The 17,359-nt window shown below is 45.4% G+C and overlaps 1 protein-coding gene across 1 annotated transcript in view; it reads right to left on the bottom strand.

The window, feature by feature from the left end:
• Positions 1 to 17,359, bottom strand: part of LOC138492809 (uncharacterized) — a 469,421-nt gene that overhangs the window by 362,636 nt on the left and 89,426 nt on the right. Inside the window, exons 15-21 of the mRNA XM_069620163.1 lie at positions 13,447 to 13,569; positions 12,431 to 12,555; positions 9,609 to 9,776; positions 5,563 to 5,736; positions 4,513 to 4,646; positions 2,827 to 2,957; positions 1,594 to 1,809 (exon numbers count right to left, since the gene is read on the bottom strand). Of these exons, the coding sequence (XP_069476264.1) occupies positions 1,594 to 1,809; positions 2,827 to 2,957; positions 4,513 to 4,646; positions 5,563 to 5,736; positions 9,609 to 9,776; positions 12,431 to 12,555; positions 13,447 to 13,569 (1,071 nt within the window). The remainder of the gene's footprint in view (positions 1 to 1,593; positions 1,810 to 2,826; positions 2,958 to 4,512; positions 4,647 to 5,562; positions 5,737 to 9,608; positions 9,777 to 12,430; positions 12,556 to 13,446; positions 13,570 to 17,359) is intronic.

The following is a 17,359-nucleotide window of genomic DNA, read 5'->3' as shown; positions in this document are numbered from 1 at the left end:
ATAATAATCTTTTTAAAAATAAAAGCAAGTAGGTATGTTGATGCTGGAACAATAAGATGTGTAATGTTGACCTATACGGTGTGACATTCATTCCTAGAGAATATTTTTTTTTTACATTGGGGGAAGAGGGCATGTGACACTGTGGGCCCGATTCATGGAATATTTGCCAGTTTGAAAATCGAATTTGCACTGCTGAAAAGTGACTTTGCACTGCCGACACAAACCCTGATTCATGGAACTGTGCAAAGTGTATTTTTGCAGTGCAAAGTACAGGCAAAGTCAGCGCATAGTCATTTTTGCAATACAAAAAATCAGTGTTTGTGTCGGCACTGCAAAGACACTTTGCACAGTTCCATGAATCAGGGTTTGTGCCGGCACTGCAAAGACACTTTGCACAGTTCCATGAATCAGGGTTTGTGCCGGCACTGCAAAGACACTTTGCACAGTTCCATGAATCAGGGTTTGTGCCGGCACTGCAAAGACACTTTGCACAGTTCCATGAATCAGGGTTTGTGCCGGCACTGCAAAGACACTTTGCACAGTTCCATGAATCAGGGTTTGTGCCGGCACTGCAAAGACACTTTGCACAGTTCCATGAATCAGGGTTTGTGCCGGCACAGACACTTTTCAGCAGTGCAAATTCGCTTTCAAACCGGCAAATATTCCATGAATGGGGCCCATCGTGTCACAAAATGACTGTGCAAGCTGTGACTTGCTGGACCTGTCCCAGCGATCCTCAAAACCTGAGCTCCACATATAGAATTGAAGATGACATATAGAATTGAAGATGAGGTGACACCATGAATTGGGCCATTTTACCGTGACGGATAGTCTTAAATTGCCTATGATGTCACTCTGAACCATACAGTGAAAAGGCAAGCGCCTTGAAGATTCCGGTCTTTGCCCTGCTTTGACCTTGTAAATGGTGTCACAATAGGGAGAGCGGAGCACTTTTGTCAATCCGCTCCCACTTGCCGCTGTAACAGTGGTATTTCTGGAGACTACCCAGTGACCGTGGGAGCAAAGGACACTGTGCAAATGTGGCAGCTTGGGGGATCTTCTATAGGAATGCATGGGGCTTCAGTGGGATGTCACACTCTCCACTGCTGTGCCTTCACACCCATTCAAATTAACTTTCCACTGCGTTTGTCGACCAATGTGACGATGTATTTGGGGTGCACCTGCGAAGTCCTTCGATTTGATAGGAGCAACTTATAAACAGATCTACCAGTGCATGAAGTTGAAATCTGCAGTGTCTCACCTGCTCACATCAACTTGGGTATTTTGCATCAATCTCCTTGGTGGGATGAGGGTCAGATTTTAAAACAACTCCTTACCCCAAATGTTAAGCGCCAGTCACCAGACCTTCCCCGACATCTTCGGCCCTCACTCCGGACCCCTCTTCCTGCTCTACTTTCCGCTCGCACTCCCTTTCCCAACATTTCTGCATTATATCCTCCCAATTTCGTGTGCATCTCTTAGATACCCATACAGGGTCAGGTCACATCACACCCCTATATACAGAGGTCCGTTCACTCAGAAACTGACTTAGAAACAGGTTTGCAAATGGATATGATGAAGCTTGATTCTTACCTGTATCCTTCACGTTATACCCATAATTCCACTGCAGGTCTATCAGAGTGAAGGAGGGATCAAAGATTCCCTGCAGTACATTGCAGGGGCATGCCGGCGTGCCAATTGCCCAGACTGGAGGAGGCTCTTGGTTATACCAATTCAAACATATTTTCCGTGGGTTTGGAGTGTTTTTGGTATTTGTCTCCAGACGATATGCCCAGAATCCCTTTTTTCCTACAAAACAAGGAAATGACTGAGTACACTGTTGTTACAAACATTGGAAATAACATTACCTGCACATCACAGTATTTGCCGATGCTCCCAACTCGCCTTCGGCATTCCCAAATCACTGTGGACTTTCATCGTCTATGCCAATGTCTATGGGGCAATAGACTCTGCAGAAGGGCATTTTCTGTGGCAGAGACTAGCATGGCAGCAGTAGGCACCATGTGCAGCCGCCACCTGTTTTTCCTGGTCCTAAGCATCTTTTCTCCACCTGCGTCAAAGCCGTTTCTTGGCACAATGGAGAGACCAGAGCAGACCCTTGGATGGGATGGCAACCTCCTGTAAGGTTGGTCTCCGCGACTGCTTCCAACATGAGTTGACCACCTGCCGGCCAGAGGTCGAGCATTGCTTGGGAAGACCCCTCATTTTCTGATCTCCATACACTGGGATTCCTTTCTGCAGCACCTTTCCTCTAAACCATAACTGAGGTTCAGAAGTGCTCTTACGTGCCAACCTATTTTACCCGCCTATGGATTGTAGGCGGCCTATCACCCCGCCCCCCTTGACTTGCCCTCCCTGTTTCCCCCACAATCCCCTTTTTGTCCTTCAATGCACTGAAGGTGCCTCCTATCAGTAGTGTTTACTGTACTGTCAGGCTTACTGGAGCCTCTTAAATGTAATGCCCTCTCCAGTCCAAATGAAAGGCATTTCTGAAGCATTGACTAAGCAGGCAAAATGTTTCCAGCGTGCCTTATTTAAGCAAAGGCTATGTCATACCTAGTCACGTGTTCCGCACAGATCATGTAAATTCGACAGAATAGCCAGTGGACATTTTCAAAGTGGTTTACTCAATGCTTAAAAAATAAATGAACTACTTGCAAAAGAGAAATGCTGACCACTACTTGGTAACTGTTATTTAAATATTCGAACTGCGTGATAAGTGCTAGGGCAATGTTAAGCACGCATGTACGTACTGGGGCTGCATTCGGAATCTTCACCCAATATGTACTGCATTCTCCCATTTACCTGTATTTAATCCAGTGCTCTGGTCTGGCCGGTATCTCTGCTGAGTGCTGACATGTGATGCCGTCTGAGGATCGTTGAATGCTGGAAAGCTGCTTGAACTGCTTGACCTGGCTTGGCCATTGGAAACACCACTGCAAAGAGGAAAACGTTAATTAGTCTAAGATATCATAGAAACCCACGTGGCATTGAATTTGCATTTTAATGAATTGATACAATGAGCGGTTTATTTTTAAAATCCAGTTCCTTTCCTGCTCAGTGACTCACGTGCAGGAGATTGCAAAGTATCCTCAGTGAAGGGCCCCTTACAAGGGACCATCTTCTAGAGGGAGACTACCTGGGCCAGCACTTTCATATCCCTGGGCTTCAGGATCCACTGGGGGACCTCTTTAGGATCAGAAGCCAAGAAGGACTTCCCCTGTTGGGGCTCTGATGACCTGTTAGAAGGAACATATATATATATACATTGGCATGGCCATCGGGTCCTCCACAGTCCCCATGGTGTGAAACTCGGATGGAGTCCAGTGCTGGAACAAGAGGCCAGAACAGTGAACAGTCTAAGCAGTCAGAAAGATCGGAAGGTGGAAGAAGGGTCAGTGGAGGAAATTGCTAGTACTGTGAGCACTGGCAAGGTGGGGCGGAAACAAGCACTGGCTCTATAGGTGCTGAGCAGCAAGTGGTCCCCTCTAGAGATCGCGTGACGTTTAGTATCCAACCAGCCAGTTTTTACCCTGATCCCTTGGTCTTCCTCCGGGCACCAATAAACTAACCAATGCACCTTCTAGGCATGGCCTGCACCAATATGCACTAGTCAACTATCCTGCATTGGCCCACAATGGATGGCCTGCGGCCATACCCAGTGGTTACTTTGCCTGGGACAGGACACCCACATGAACCCTGGCAGGGTTTCATGGGTTAAATGACACTGGCCATGGTCTAAAGCCATGTTTACATCATTCCAGGGCTTACCCTGGAATGATGCCGGATAGCCATCAAAGCCTCCCCTAACCTATGCATGGTGCCACTCATCATGGCCTGCACACATGTCCAGTGAATATTTGACCTGGACATGGCCATTGGCAATGTTATAGGCCTGCAAGCTACCCATGTGGGGCACTGTACCTGCATAATCTCCAGGGCCAACAATCACATTGCCCAGGAATGGCCAGGCAATCACAAAGCCACCATAGCGGCCCCATGTGGTGGCAAAAAAAACCTGACTTTAATCAGTAGTAAAAAAAAATGATAACATTGTTCAAAGCATAAAGAGATGCAATTGTGGTCAGGAGAAATATGGCTTAGAGTAGGGAAGGTTGGAGACAATGATTGGTTCAGTGGCAAGGGTTTCCTCTAAATTCATTCTCCAAATTATTGGAAGGAAATTCTTAAAAGCAAAAGGAGGAGTGTTGAACTGAATCTCGTTGCTTCCGAGAATATCTACAATGCTATTAAACCAATATTGCATTTTCAAGACAAATGCACATAATGTATGAGAACAGAATGGACCTTTAAAAAATCTAGTTATCTTTTGCTTTCTTCATTTGAAATGTCCTTATTTTGACCATTTGCATTGATGACCAGCCATGAAATAGTTTTATTTTTTTATTTTTTAGAACGGGTCTATTCTGACTGTTCTGACATGAGATCTAGTCTAAGCTTGTAAGTTCACACTTCATGGATCCTCCTTACCTGTAATATCCCATGACAGGCATGTTATAGGTGGGCAGACTGTCATAGTTCCAGTTCATTCCTCCGTCGTCAAACATTATGAGGCAGAAGGAATAGATGCCGTCAGTGGCCAGCACCACTTGGTATGTGTTGGTCTAGCAAGACAGGGAGAGATGCAAAAGGGAGTCAGAAGCACATTCATATATTAGGACCCATGCTGCATGTTCACTAGTGAGGGCATGGGCTTGCATTCTGCAGCTCTGCAGATGTTTTGGACTTCAACTCCCACGAGCCCTACCCATCGTCTTCACTAGTTAGAGTTGATGGAATTTCTAGTTCAGAACATCTGGAGAGCCACAGGCGGCTCCCCAGATGTTTTGGACTATGGCTCCCATGATCCTTCACCATTGACTGCACTAGCTGCGACTGACGGGTGTGGTAGTCCAAAACATCTGATGAGCCAAAGGTTACAGGCGCCTGGGTTAGGTTATAGTGGACGAGCCGCGCTGTAGGAACACACACAGAACTGGAAACCAAGAGGCGTCTATGGAGTTGCAGCTGTCCATTATGGAGGCTAGAAGCGGCAAGTGGTCAATATCGGGGAGAAAACGTGTGTCTGATTACGATGAAATATGACCCCACAACCAGTAGATGTGTGTCAGTATTATAGGTTCTGAGAATTGAGGTATTGAGTTAATAGCTTCCTTAAATGTGGTAAAATACACTTTTCCCATCAGGTACCCCTTAAAACGCATGCAACTTCCTAAAAGGTGTGTTTGGAGGCAAGCAAGTGTAGATTTCTTAATGATAAATCCCCACGTCTAAAGAGTCGTGATCCACTGTAACCGTGGGGGGATCCCACGCCAGCGAGCTTGTGGCACTTCCACAATTCTGCGCAGTGAACCCTAGATTTCGTGCTGCGAAGCAGCTTAGAAGCTTGTTAACCTGGAACTCCCCACCAAGAAACATCCCACAACCTTTGACCAGCTGTGAAAATGAGCAATGTCTCTTCCATGCAAAAACATTTACCAAGATTTGCCCATAACCTTAAATTTCAAAGCACATCCTTACATCTGCAAGAGAGTAGAACGATGCTGGGTAGGGTGGGGCTTTTTCCCAGGTGATCTTAAGTGCCCACATTATTTGGAACGACGGGTCCACGTCTTTGAAATAGGAGCGAATTGAATTTGCTAAAGAAGTCTTAAAACTTGAATTTGAGCCAGAGGAGGTTTCAAAATCATACACCTGAAAATAGAAAAATAGAAGCAGTGAGACACATTTTTCAAAACAAATGAAAGGAGGCAACAGTGTTCAGCTACCAAAGGGTTTTATGAACAGTGGGCACGTGGTTTGTAGTCACCTGTAAACAGATTTAGTATTCCTAGTGCACTTTGTGATTTAGTGCGAGTTCCCCCATTGGTTCACTGAATGATACCTCACTTAGTTACTTTGTCAATAGTTCAATGTATGTGCCCTCCAATGACTAAACCACTAGCATCCTTGGTTAGTTCATTGATGGCTACCTGGATGTTTCACTCACTGCCCCAACCCCTGTCCCCAATTAAACCTTCTATGAATGACCCATTCACTTACTGCCTTACAGAAAGTTACACTCATTGGCTGATTGATACACTCCCTTCAGCGGCCACTCACAGATTTCGAGAATAGTTTTTTAAAGGTATTCAGAGACCAACACACTGGCAGTCTGAATGATTAACTTATTGATGCTTTTGCTGTCTGACACTCTTCATGTCTTACCTAATGACTCATTTAATGGTTCACTCATTAGTTCATCCCTTGTTTCCTTCAAAAGACAATCAAGTTCATCAGTTGTTCATTCACAAATCTATTAACTCATTCACTCACAGCCTCCATCACAATTCACCAACTGGCTCTCTCAATGGTTGATTCTCAGACACCCTGACCCATTCCTTCTCTGACTTAATGACTCCCTAAATGAAAATCTACATCATTCTCTAATTGAATCTTCCCTATGGATGACTGACCTACTCATTCAATGATTCATTTAGTAAACACCCCGCGTGCTTTCACTCACAACATCTAGAATTATTAACTTACACACTCCCTCGCTATCTCACTCACAAACTACCTGACGGATTGACTCGCTGGCTCCATCAGTAATGCACTGATTGACTCACTCAATGGTTTATTTTCAGACTTCCTGACTCACTATTTTACTGACATAATGACTCCCTAAATGATTCACTAACTGACTTTCTCAATGGTTAATTCCTGGCCTAGCTGACCCATTCTTCCCCCAATTGAGTTACTCCCTGAAATATTGACTGGTTGACTAACACGCTCTCTCAAAGGCTCATTCAATGTTTCACTCAGTAACTCTCCACTCTTTCCCTAACCATAGCCATCAATGATTAACGTTCATGCTCCTTCAGTGCATCACTCGCGAACTCCCTGACATATTGATTCACTGACTCCCTCAATGGTTCACTCTCAGACTCCACCAACATAATGTTCTTCTTAAAAACGTAGATTACCGTCGATCCAAGGTTTATTCACAGATTGCCTGGCTCATTCATTCCCTGACTTCCCTGGTGATCTGGATTGATCCAGACACGCTCTCAATGATACACCCGCTAGATCACTCACTCATTTCTACCTGACTCCTTCAGTGAGTAATATACTTACCTCCTCAATAGTTTCCTCACTAACTCCCTCCACGATCCATTACTTTTCCCTGACACCCTAGGATGGCTAACAGCAGACACGGGTTATAGATGTGTTTTCTCAAATGCAGAGTCACCTAACCACATCCTAACTTTGATTGCTGCCTGTAACATCATTTCTACCCTCATTATAGTCATAAAGTACAATGCCCTAAATAAAACATTGAGATTATCTTAATTTCATTCAAAGAGGAATTAACAAAAATGTTAGAAAGATACCAGCGAACAAACTCTCCTTTTAAAATATCTTAAGTTCAAAAATGTATTGTATAAAGCCCAAATTATGGGATTCTGTATGCCTGAATTTTGAGTAAAATGGTTTGAAAAAATGTTCCTATACATATACAATACCAGTACAATTCTGTGTGAACATCGAACATAAATAACAAAGAAAATGCCACTTTGGTTAGTGATTAGCACTTGTGTTAGTTGTTGCTCTGGGTCTAATTGTCATCACCTGCCATCTACTTATTGAAACCTTGATCCCAACTCCACCTGATGCTACAATCACACACTGAATCCTTTTTTGGTAACATCGGTGGAACAGGATTAACATGGGCCGATTATTCAAGTTTAATTTATCCAGCAGAAATGTTGAGGAAGAATCAGAAATGGAGGGTTCTCTGTTTAAGCTGAAAAGTAAATTGCAGAGTGAAATACTGGTGTCAGAAGTAGGATTTGGTCTACATCTATGGCTCCTATCTTTCATCTCTATATTATATAGTTACACGTTTTTTGAGATTGTATTTATTTTATGCGTTTTTATGTGGTATGGTTCTTTTTAGCACCTTCAATGTATACACTCTTGGTGATTGTTGCACTTTACATGTATCCTTACTACTAATATTGCAACTGTTCATGCTCCTTATTGTTTGAAAGCCAAGTGATATGGCTGAGAACAATCTTTCTTTGGTGCGGAATCCTCTCTCTGGAGTATTTCCTGCACTCTTTGTACTGATTTCCTTTGCAGTCTATCTAGGTGCTGCCTCTCTGGGTATGCTATTGCTCTATCAGTTGTTGTTTCTGTGTTTTTGATTCTCAGGGTCCTTTCTAAGGCTTTAAGGATGTGTATTTCGTGACTCTTTGAAAAATTGACAGAGTAACAAATACCATGGGCAGCATATCATTTTTCTCCCGGTTTATTTCAGGATCTGTCTGAACAGAGAAGAGTGGCGACTGATGGTGTGCTTGCTGCTGTGGTAGCCCTTCCCCACTTGAGCTCTCAACTGGCTGTTGGCCAGAGGTCTGTGAGGAGTGTGAGTTCTCCTCCCTATCTTCTTTCTTATCTCCTTCCTTCTATTTCCCTTCTACTCCCCTGTTACTTTATGTTGATTCTAATAATTGCTGACTTCATTCAAACGTCTCAGCGAGAAACTCTTGAAGATTGTCCTCCTACCCTCCCTCATATAGTGTGGCATACCAAAAGGGCAACCCTCAGTCTTCCCTACAGCCAGACACACAAGGGCTGCATCTCCTCCACTTCCCGGACACCAACTACACAATTACAAAAGACAGCAATCGTCTTGGGTTTACACCACTAACAAAGCCGCCTGAACCTGAAATCCTTTCGCGCCAGTTGCTGAGAGTTTATCACACGACCATTTGTTTCCATTCATTCATTGCGGCAACTGCCATGTGCTTAGAGTACAGACATGAACTTGGATTACTCCAAAGGAAAGCTGAGTTGACTTTTAACATGTACAGACTCATGGCTCGGCCAAGCACGGTGACAACATTTTGATGTAACATCGGGAGTCTCGGAAGGATAGCTCAGGGGCAACGTGCTCGCCTTTGAAGCAAGAGGACATGGAGTAACACAGGTTCGATCCCCGGTTCCACGCTTAGAAACCTCTGGGTATACGGCACGTTATAAATAACCTATCACATCATATCACTGGATATAGCACTAACAGGGGGTGCGGGGCATTAGTAGCGCAAGAACACACCAGGCAGATGATGTCCTCTCTTGATCCAGTCCAATGTATGGATTTAGATTATTGAGAGGCTGGTCAATTTCAAACAGGCTGAAGATCCAGGATCCTTGTGCTCGTCCATGATGCCCCCATTGACTGGACTGAAAATACGCAAATGCAGACAGTCTTCAGATCTCCATCCTTGGTGGTTGTCACAAGCGCTAGATCAGGGCATCTATAGACCTCTAGGCGCTGACTAGAGGTAGGGCGGACATCGCAACCCACCAATGACCTTTCGGATCTCCAATGTGCACATTGTGAAGATTGTGAAACTATTGTGTACGTGTGCATCGGGGCCATGCTCTCTGCTGGCAAATGATATCCTACAAGGAGGTGGCTTGGTGCAATGCAGTACTCAGGAGGAAAAAGGTTACAGGGTTACCCATTTCATGGGTGGCTTTTGCTTCTCCAAAAGACAACATTTGCAATGTTTCCTCACCATGTAGTAGAGGTCCCCCATGCCTGCAGAGAAATCGGCATTAGCCCAGAAAGGTGCAATCATTGCTTGAGTGGCCCTGGAACTAGGAGGAAAGTAGAGAGGGTTGGCGTAGGTGGACAAGGTACCGTAGGCGTTTTGCTGGAACACGATGACTCCATTGTCAGAGAACTGAAACAATAAAAGAACACAGTGGGTTAATGTTTTTAAAGTCTGGTGGATTTTGAAAACACACATCTATATTTTACATGTGGACACAATGAAATACCTGTGCAATATGTCACATTGTTGCGAAGATTAATATTTCAGAGCACTGTTGTAGCATTATAGTGGTATGAATAGTCACACTATTCTTTTTTGTGTGATAGACAGTATAATAGAATCATTGGCCAATTGGCACACTGGGGAAGACCTGGGTGCATGCCAAAGGTCTACTTCACCCCCACATAGTGTCCATTGTGTGCCCTGGGAAGTACCAACTTGCCCAATAGGTCCACTGGGCACGCCCTGCAGCCATTCACAGTAAATACTTTCACAATGGCGAGCCTTCAGCTGCAGGCCATGTCCAGAGGCTGCTTTGATTGAGGCATAGTTTTTTTGCCCTCTCGTGTCTATCACCAAAGTGCCCACCTACAGGCCATGCTCTGCTGTCATGCCCAGTGGCGACCTTGGCGTTGTCGCTGAAACCCTTAATCCACCCAATGCACCAATTAACATAAATCCCAAACCCCTGATTCCTACTGTGACCCCTCAGGCCTGGCCCAGTGGCTGCATTGGCCAAGAGCACCTCATAAACCTTCAGGCCTGGAGACCTTTGGCCACCCAATAGGCGTAAAGTACAGGGCCCACTGCCATAGTCAGTCCTACTGTGGGTGGGCCTCACTTGACCGCTGAAACACCCACGAACCCAGTGGGTGTGTCCTGTGGCCATGCCCAGTGCCTACTTTGACCAGAGTAGACCATGGCTACTCGCTACTGGGGGAGGTTCGGGAGACTCGGGGCATGACCCAAGTGCATGCCTTCAGGCCATGCATGGGGTTGGTTGTAGCACACAGCGCCTACAGCCAGCCTACTTATGAATACATTAGTGATGTGCAAGCACTTATCACTAAGCTATTCATTAGTTAGGGTTACCCACTTGGGCGGATGGCTGAGATCAGCCTCTGGCAAGACCTCATTTTGCAGCTCTGTTGGGGAGCTCGGAAGTGATATATGAACTCAAGCGTTCATGAAAATAATGCATGTTTCTATTCTTTGCAGGAGAATGCTGCCAGGGCACTATACAGTCTCTACGGACCAGTGGCGTGTCCAGATCCTTTTAACTGGGGTGGCCCAAGTGGGGCACTGACATATGCAGGGGTGGCATGAAGTAACAGCCCACACACACATAATGATCATAGCTTAGGATAATGGGGTGGCACTTGGGGTGGCCAATCAGATTCCAGGTGTGGCACGTGCCACCCCAGGCCATTTCGTGGACTTGCCACTGGTAAGTACCCCTGACAACATTATGCTTTTCCCGTGCCTATAAACTGGCAGGGGATCACACTCGCAGGGGAAAGAGGTGTATCACAATTGCACTGCAAAGCATTCCTTTGAGAATCAGGGTGCACTTTCAAGTGTGCTTGTCAGGCCACCTCTCCACCCAGGGCTTGCCACTGAACGACCCTCATTCATAGCATCGCAAATTGCTTTCGAGAATCAGCAACGAGCAGTGTCCCTTTTTTTCTGTGCATCTGTGTGTGTCCCTTGCATGCACAGATGCCGAGAAGTGCTTCGCGAGTCAGGCTAGTGAGCGCAAAGTAGAGCGCTACACTGAAGTAGTGCTTCGAGGGGCCTGTGCTGCTGGGACCAGGAGTGGCGAGGTACCTACGTAGAGGTAATCATAGAAGGCGGTGCCAGGAGTACGTAGAGGTAATCATAGAAGGTGGTGCCCAGAGTGGCGGGCTACCTACGTAGAGCTAATCAGAGAAGGCGGTGCCGGGAGTGGCAGGCTACTTACGTAGAGGTAATCATAGAATGCGGTGCCAGGAGTGGCGGGGTACTTATGTAGAGGTAATCAGAGAAGGTGGTGCCAGGAGTGGCAGGCTACTTACGTAGAGGTAATCATAGAAGGCTGTGCCAGGAATGGCGGGGTACTTATGTAGAGGTAATCATAGAAAGCGGTGCCAGGAGTGGCGGGCTACTTACGTAGAGGTGATCATAGAAGGCGGTGCCAGGAGTGGCGAGGTACTTACGTAGATTTAATCATAGAAGGTGGTGCCAGGAGTGGCGGGCTACCTACGTAGAGGTAATCATAGAAGGCGGTGCCAGGAGTGGTGGGCTACTTACGTAGAGGTAATCATAGAAGGCGGTGCCAGGAGTGGCGGGGTAATCATAGAAGGCGGTGCCAGGAGTGGCGGGGTACTTACGTAGAAGTAATCATAGAAGGCGGTGCCAGGAGTGGCGGGCTACCTACGTATAGGTAATCATAGAAGGCGGTGCCAGGAGTGGCGGGGTAATCATAGAAGGCGGTGCCAGGATTGGCGGGGTAATCATAGAAGGCGGTGCCAGGAGTGGCAGGCTACCTACATAGAGTTAATCATAGAAGGTGGTGCCAGGAGTGGCAGGCTACCTACGTAGAGGTAATCATAGAAGGTGGTGCCAGGAGTGGCGGGGTAATCATAGAAGGCGGTGCCAGGAGTAGCGGGCTACCTACATAGAGTTAATCATAGAAGGCAGTGCCGGGAGTGGCGGGGTACTTACGTAGAGGTAATCATAGAAGGCGGTGCCAGGAGTGGCGGGGTAATCATAGAAGGCAGTGCCGGGAGTGGCGGGGTACTTACGTAGAGGTAATCATAGAAGGCGGTGTCAAAGGCAAACCTCGTGGGGATGTTGATAAGCGGACTTGCAAAGTTCGGGGAACGCTGGGTGATTTTGATGTCTCCCCGATAGTCAAAGAGACGGTTCTCTGAAAAAAAGAGCAAGAGAAATGTCATGCCAGAAACACGGCTGGCAAACACCATGGCCATGAACATGTTTACTAAACCAGGATCCCCAAGAAAAATCCCTTTTCCAAAACATGACAAAGACTTTCCCATGTTAAAACATTTTTGTAAATCAGGTCCATCATTTTTACATTTCATAACCTAAAAAAGGTGGCAGACTTTAAATACAATATCAGCAGTCGCCTACTTTATAAGCCCCCCCCCCCACCGAACCCCCCACTACAAATGTGCTTCCTGATCCCACATACGGAGGAGGTTCTTCCTCCCACCCAGATGCAGTCAGTCAGTCAATGCATTCCTAGGGCTTAGGAATGCACGCAACATGGAGAGATGCAGGGGTGGGCTGCATGTGTGCCCCTTTTACCCGGACCCCACTCGCCTACAGGCACATCCTTGTTGTCAGTTAAGGATCGGCGGCAGGGAAACATGGGGGGCAGGCCTCAAGGTGCACTTTGCCCCTGGAGTCCCGCTCTAGCAGGCCCTTGCAAATTCACTGGTACCTGTCAAAATGCTGAGACTGACAATTGGGGACAAATTCACCTCTACAGGGTTTAATACCATTTCTCCCAAACATGGTGGATGTTTCGACACGTGATTGACACACCGTGTGTGCCTAAAAGGTGGACGAAATCACAAAACGAGGCCATGTATTTCAGCAGGATATTTAAGGACCTGCTTTGCCAGAAACTGACACCAAAGGTAACTGACTTTGAACAGAGAATCCTACTTTTAACAGTGCTCTGCTAGAAGAAGCAACTCACCAGGCAAAGTTTCACGTGCACTGTTACTGATTATAACCACAAATCATGATAGTCCAGCCCCCCAATGCCCCGTGGTGCACAGCGCTTGCGTACCTCTGCAGGTAAAGCCATCCCCTTTGTAGCCGGCCTGGCAGGAGCAGTTATATGATCCGATAGTGTTGGTGCAGACTGCCTTGGGATCACATCTGTTGAGGCCTGTGGTGCATTCGTTCACATCTGCAGGAGAAAAGATGGTTCCTGTGTCACTTTTCAGGTTAGGGACAGGCATCGCCGCGTGGTGACTACAATGTTGTGTGGATGATGAGGAGTGCAATGTCTGTAAGTGTGAGCACAAGGGGGCCACAATGTGCCCAGCTGAACAATGATCCAGCAGACATCACAGTGCCCTCCTGCGCTGTACATCAACAATGAAGATCTGGTTGCTAGGTGGCATGCTTGCCATTGAATGGGTGGTGGGTGGTGACATACTCTCCAGGACCCTCTTTCCATTCTCAGCGAGAAGACCTTTGCAGGACGTGCTTTTTTCTGATGTAGCAAAGAAGGGATGTGCAACATACGTGTCGATTTTGCTTTTCCAATTTTTGTGACACGATGCATTCAATTTCCACAATTTCATTAAGTTGGTGAAAACAATCAGTCCTTTTGCAGTAAATAAATTCCACAAAAATTAGTGTTTTACTTTTCCAAGACCCACAAAACTGTTGACAGTAGTGAGCAAAGGAGTAGTTCCTGGAGATTTTCTTAGCAAAGTTAATACTTTGCTAAGTATTTTAGCAGCAATAGTTTATCTGCAGTGTTTCTCATAGCAAAGTAGCAAACCAAATTGACTAGTTTTAAACCAGAGGATTCAATTCATGTTTCTGATTACAAACATCCAACCAATCATTTATTTGCAGGGTTTATTATCAGCTAACTACGGGGAAATGCTTTACTTGAGTTTCCTACTTATTTTGCTGATACAAATTCTGCAAATTATGATTTTCTATCCACCAAATTAAGTGATATCTTCACGCTACAGTTATCCACCTATTTTGTTGTAAAATAACTTTGCAAAATCTAGTTTATAGGATTCAGCAATTTCAAGAAAGGTCCAATTGGAAAAGCTATTATAAATTTTGCTATTTCATGAAGTGAATTTTGACCAATTATGCTAGCAGTTTAAACTTTGCCCACGCCTACTTTCAACCATACAGAAATCAATGAATACACCTCTGGCTAACAGGGATTCATAATTTTCTAACAAACCCTATAGAAGTGGTAACTTTAGGAATCTGCTGTGGCGTCCCTCAGGGTTCCATTCTCTCCGGCTCATCTGTAACCACTGTTTGGAAGAGTTGGGCTCACTCTTAGATGTCCCCAATGTCGCCATGCACCATCACAGAGATGACACGCAGTTGCACCTGAAGGTCAAGGGCCTACAAGATATCACTCACCTTCACTCATGCCTTGCAACCATTCAACCAAGGTTAACAAGACTTTAATTAAAGCTAACCTCCACTAAGACTGAATTTGTACTCACGGCACCGCCGCTTCAAGCAAGAAGCCACTCAAAGTTTTTTGGGTTGTACAAAATGTGCTTGGTCGCTTTGAACCCTAATCACATCCACTCAGCAAAGTCCCATGGTTTCATTGTGGATAGCAATCTGCCCTTCCAACATCACATCACAGAAAAGGCTCTTATGGCTTGTTAACAGATCTCTCCACTCTGCCACCTCACGCTCTTCCACTGCCTGCAGGACAGATGAAAGGTCATGCAGGCCCGAATGACCTTGCGTATCAATGGAGATAATGCATTTGCTTATTACCTGGACCCCACAAAGTAGCCCACTACTGCTGTAGCTTGCCTCATCACCAGCTCCACGACATTTGACTACATTACCCCAGCCTTGCTTGAGTTACACTGGCTTCCCATCCCAGCTAAGACCTGGTTCAAAACACCTTGCCTCACCCACAAGGTAACCACTGTCAGTACTCCAGCCTATCTTCATTGGCTGCCGGTTGCTCAGTGTATCAAATTCAAAGCTGTGTCCTTGGTACACCGTGCCTATTATGGCCAGGGGGCAGAATATCTCCAGGCCGTGCACTTCGCTCTGCTGATGCCTGCCTGCTCCTAGTCCCTAGGTGCAGACTTAGCCGGATTGGTGGCTGGGCTTTCTCGGTCGCAGCCTCCTTGCTGTGGAATTCTCTGCCCTTTAAGCTTCACAGTTTGACTAATCACTTTCACTGAGCGTTGAAAACTAATCTTTTCTAAATTACTCTCTTTCCCATAGTTCTGCTGAGTAGCGCCAAGCTGCCATAGATGAATATAAACATACCTGATGGTGAAACTAAAAACACTGGGTGGCACATGGTCATTTTACAGAAAGAACAACACCAGATTGTAAACTAGACTGACTTGCCAGGAGAAAACTAGTAAACAGTCCTTCTCGTGCTACGCTCCGATCCTCTGGAAATGCTCCACGCCACTTTCAGTTTAGAAAAGACCTGAAGACCTGGCTCTTCCAACAACACCTTGGCATAACGTACATTTCGCCTCTCTCCTGTACACCCCATCCGTACATTGTACTGTGATCATTGTTAATAATGTTTACTTGATGAGGGGTTACGTTAAATTGCAATGACCTATTCAGCGCTCATTCATTTATTTAAATGGATGGAAGGCAGTGGAATGAATGACCTGCTCAGTGCTCCGCTGCTCCCGAGCTATGTTCAAGCTATAACAATGTGTAATGATAATATAATAATGTTAAATATGCAAACGCAAACCCACATAGCTAAGAGTCGTGTGAACATGTGGAAGTTGCAGAAGTGGAGCGATTCAATCAAAAGGAGCAAAGTTTTATAATAAGGACCTAAAAATCAAATGTGCAGTAAACAGTGAACGGTGCTGCACATTACAATGAAGAGGATAAAACACCTTCATGAAAGTTAAAGAAATTAACAGGAAACCTAAACAGCCTTAAGAAGGGACAGAATCTCTGTGTGCCTGATTCACAGACGCGTTTCATAATGGTGCAATCCCATTGGAAAAAGCTGAGTGAATCAGGCCCTTAGTGTCCAAAATGGAACTGCAGACTAGAGCTTACCCTACCGAAAATGCTAGAATAGTATCAACATGTTGCAGAATGTTTCAATCCTCATTTTTGGTCTTCTTCAGGCAGAAAGTCACTTTATTATTTCATGTCTCATTATTTATATTTTTCAAAATGCATTGCACTTTCCAGAAAGTTAAGAACACTGTTAACTGGTTGAGATACTACACAACCGAACCGTGAGAAGTTAATGAAATATCTCACTGAGTTGTCCTCAACTCAAAAGACACAATGGACGTAAGAGAGCAAAATGTCCCTTTTCCTTTTCTGCTGAGTGGAAATAGTGCCAGGGCTTGTGAGTCAAGTAGCTGCCAATGAATATGTGAGCTCTTTCCCATCCTAATCTCTGAGAATGAATGTGATATTGTGTGTCTTTTCATGCATGAATTGTATTAATGGTTGATTGTTGCCAACACCGAAATATGGCATTAATGCAATTGTTCACTCGCCACTGTCGGCGGCCATTATTGTAGGTATGGAATAATCATTTGCCAGAAGCTGCCATGTTGCACTACGTGGCCATAAGATAGCGACAGGTAGAACATGGTGTGATTACCTGGGCATTTGATAGCAGTTGCAGTCAAATACCTATGTAATACATAGACCCAAGTCAAAACATGTGGCTTTGTCAATGCTTGTTTTAACAGCACTTCTATACAAGTAACTCACATGAATCAAGTGGCTAAAGGCACACTTGGTCAATATATTTGTATTATTCCAGTAGCACATTTGCGGCTGCAATTAAGCCATTAACTCTCAGCATACAACAACACGCCAATGTTTCATTTTGTCATAAAATTCCACGTCTGCATTGTTTTCAGTCATGTTTGAATAAAGTGAACTTTGCGCTATGGCCCAGAGACCAAATCTCCCCTTGGTTCCTATTCAGGTCATTCCTTCATGCCCTGTCTTTC

Source organism: Ambystoma mexicanum, chromosome 10, assembly GCF_040938575.1.
Source record: "Ambystoma mexicanum isolate Mex_15411 chromosome 10, UKY_AmexF1_1, whole genome shotgun sequence".
Lineage (NCBI taxonomy): Eukaryota > Metazoa > Chordata > Amphibia > Caudata > Ambystomatidae > Ambystoma > Ambystoma mexicanum.
This window is presented reverse-complemented; position numbering and strand designations above follow the sequence as displayed.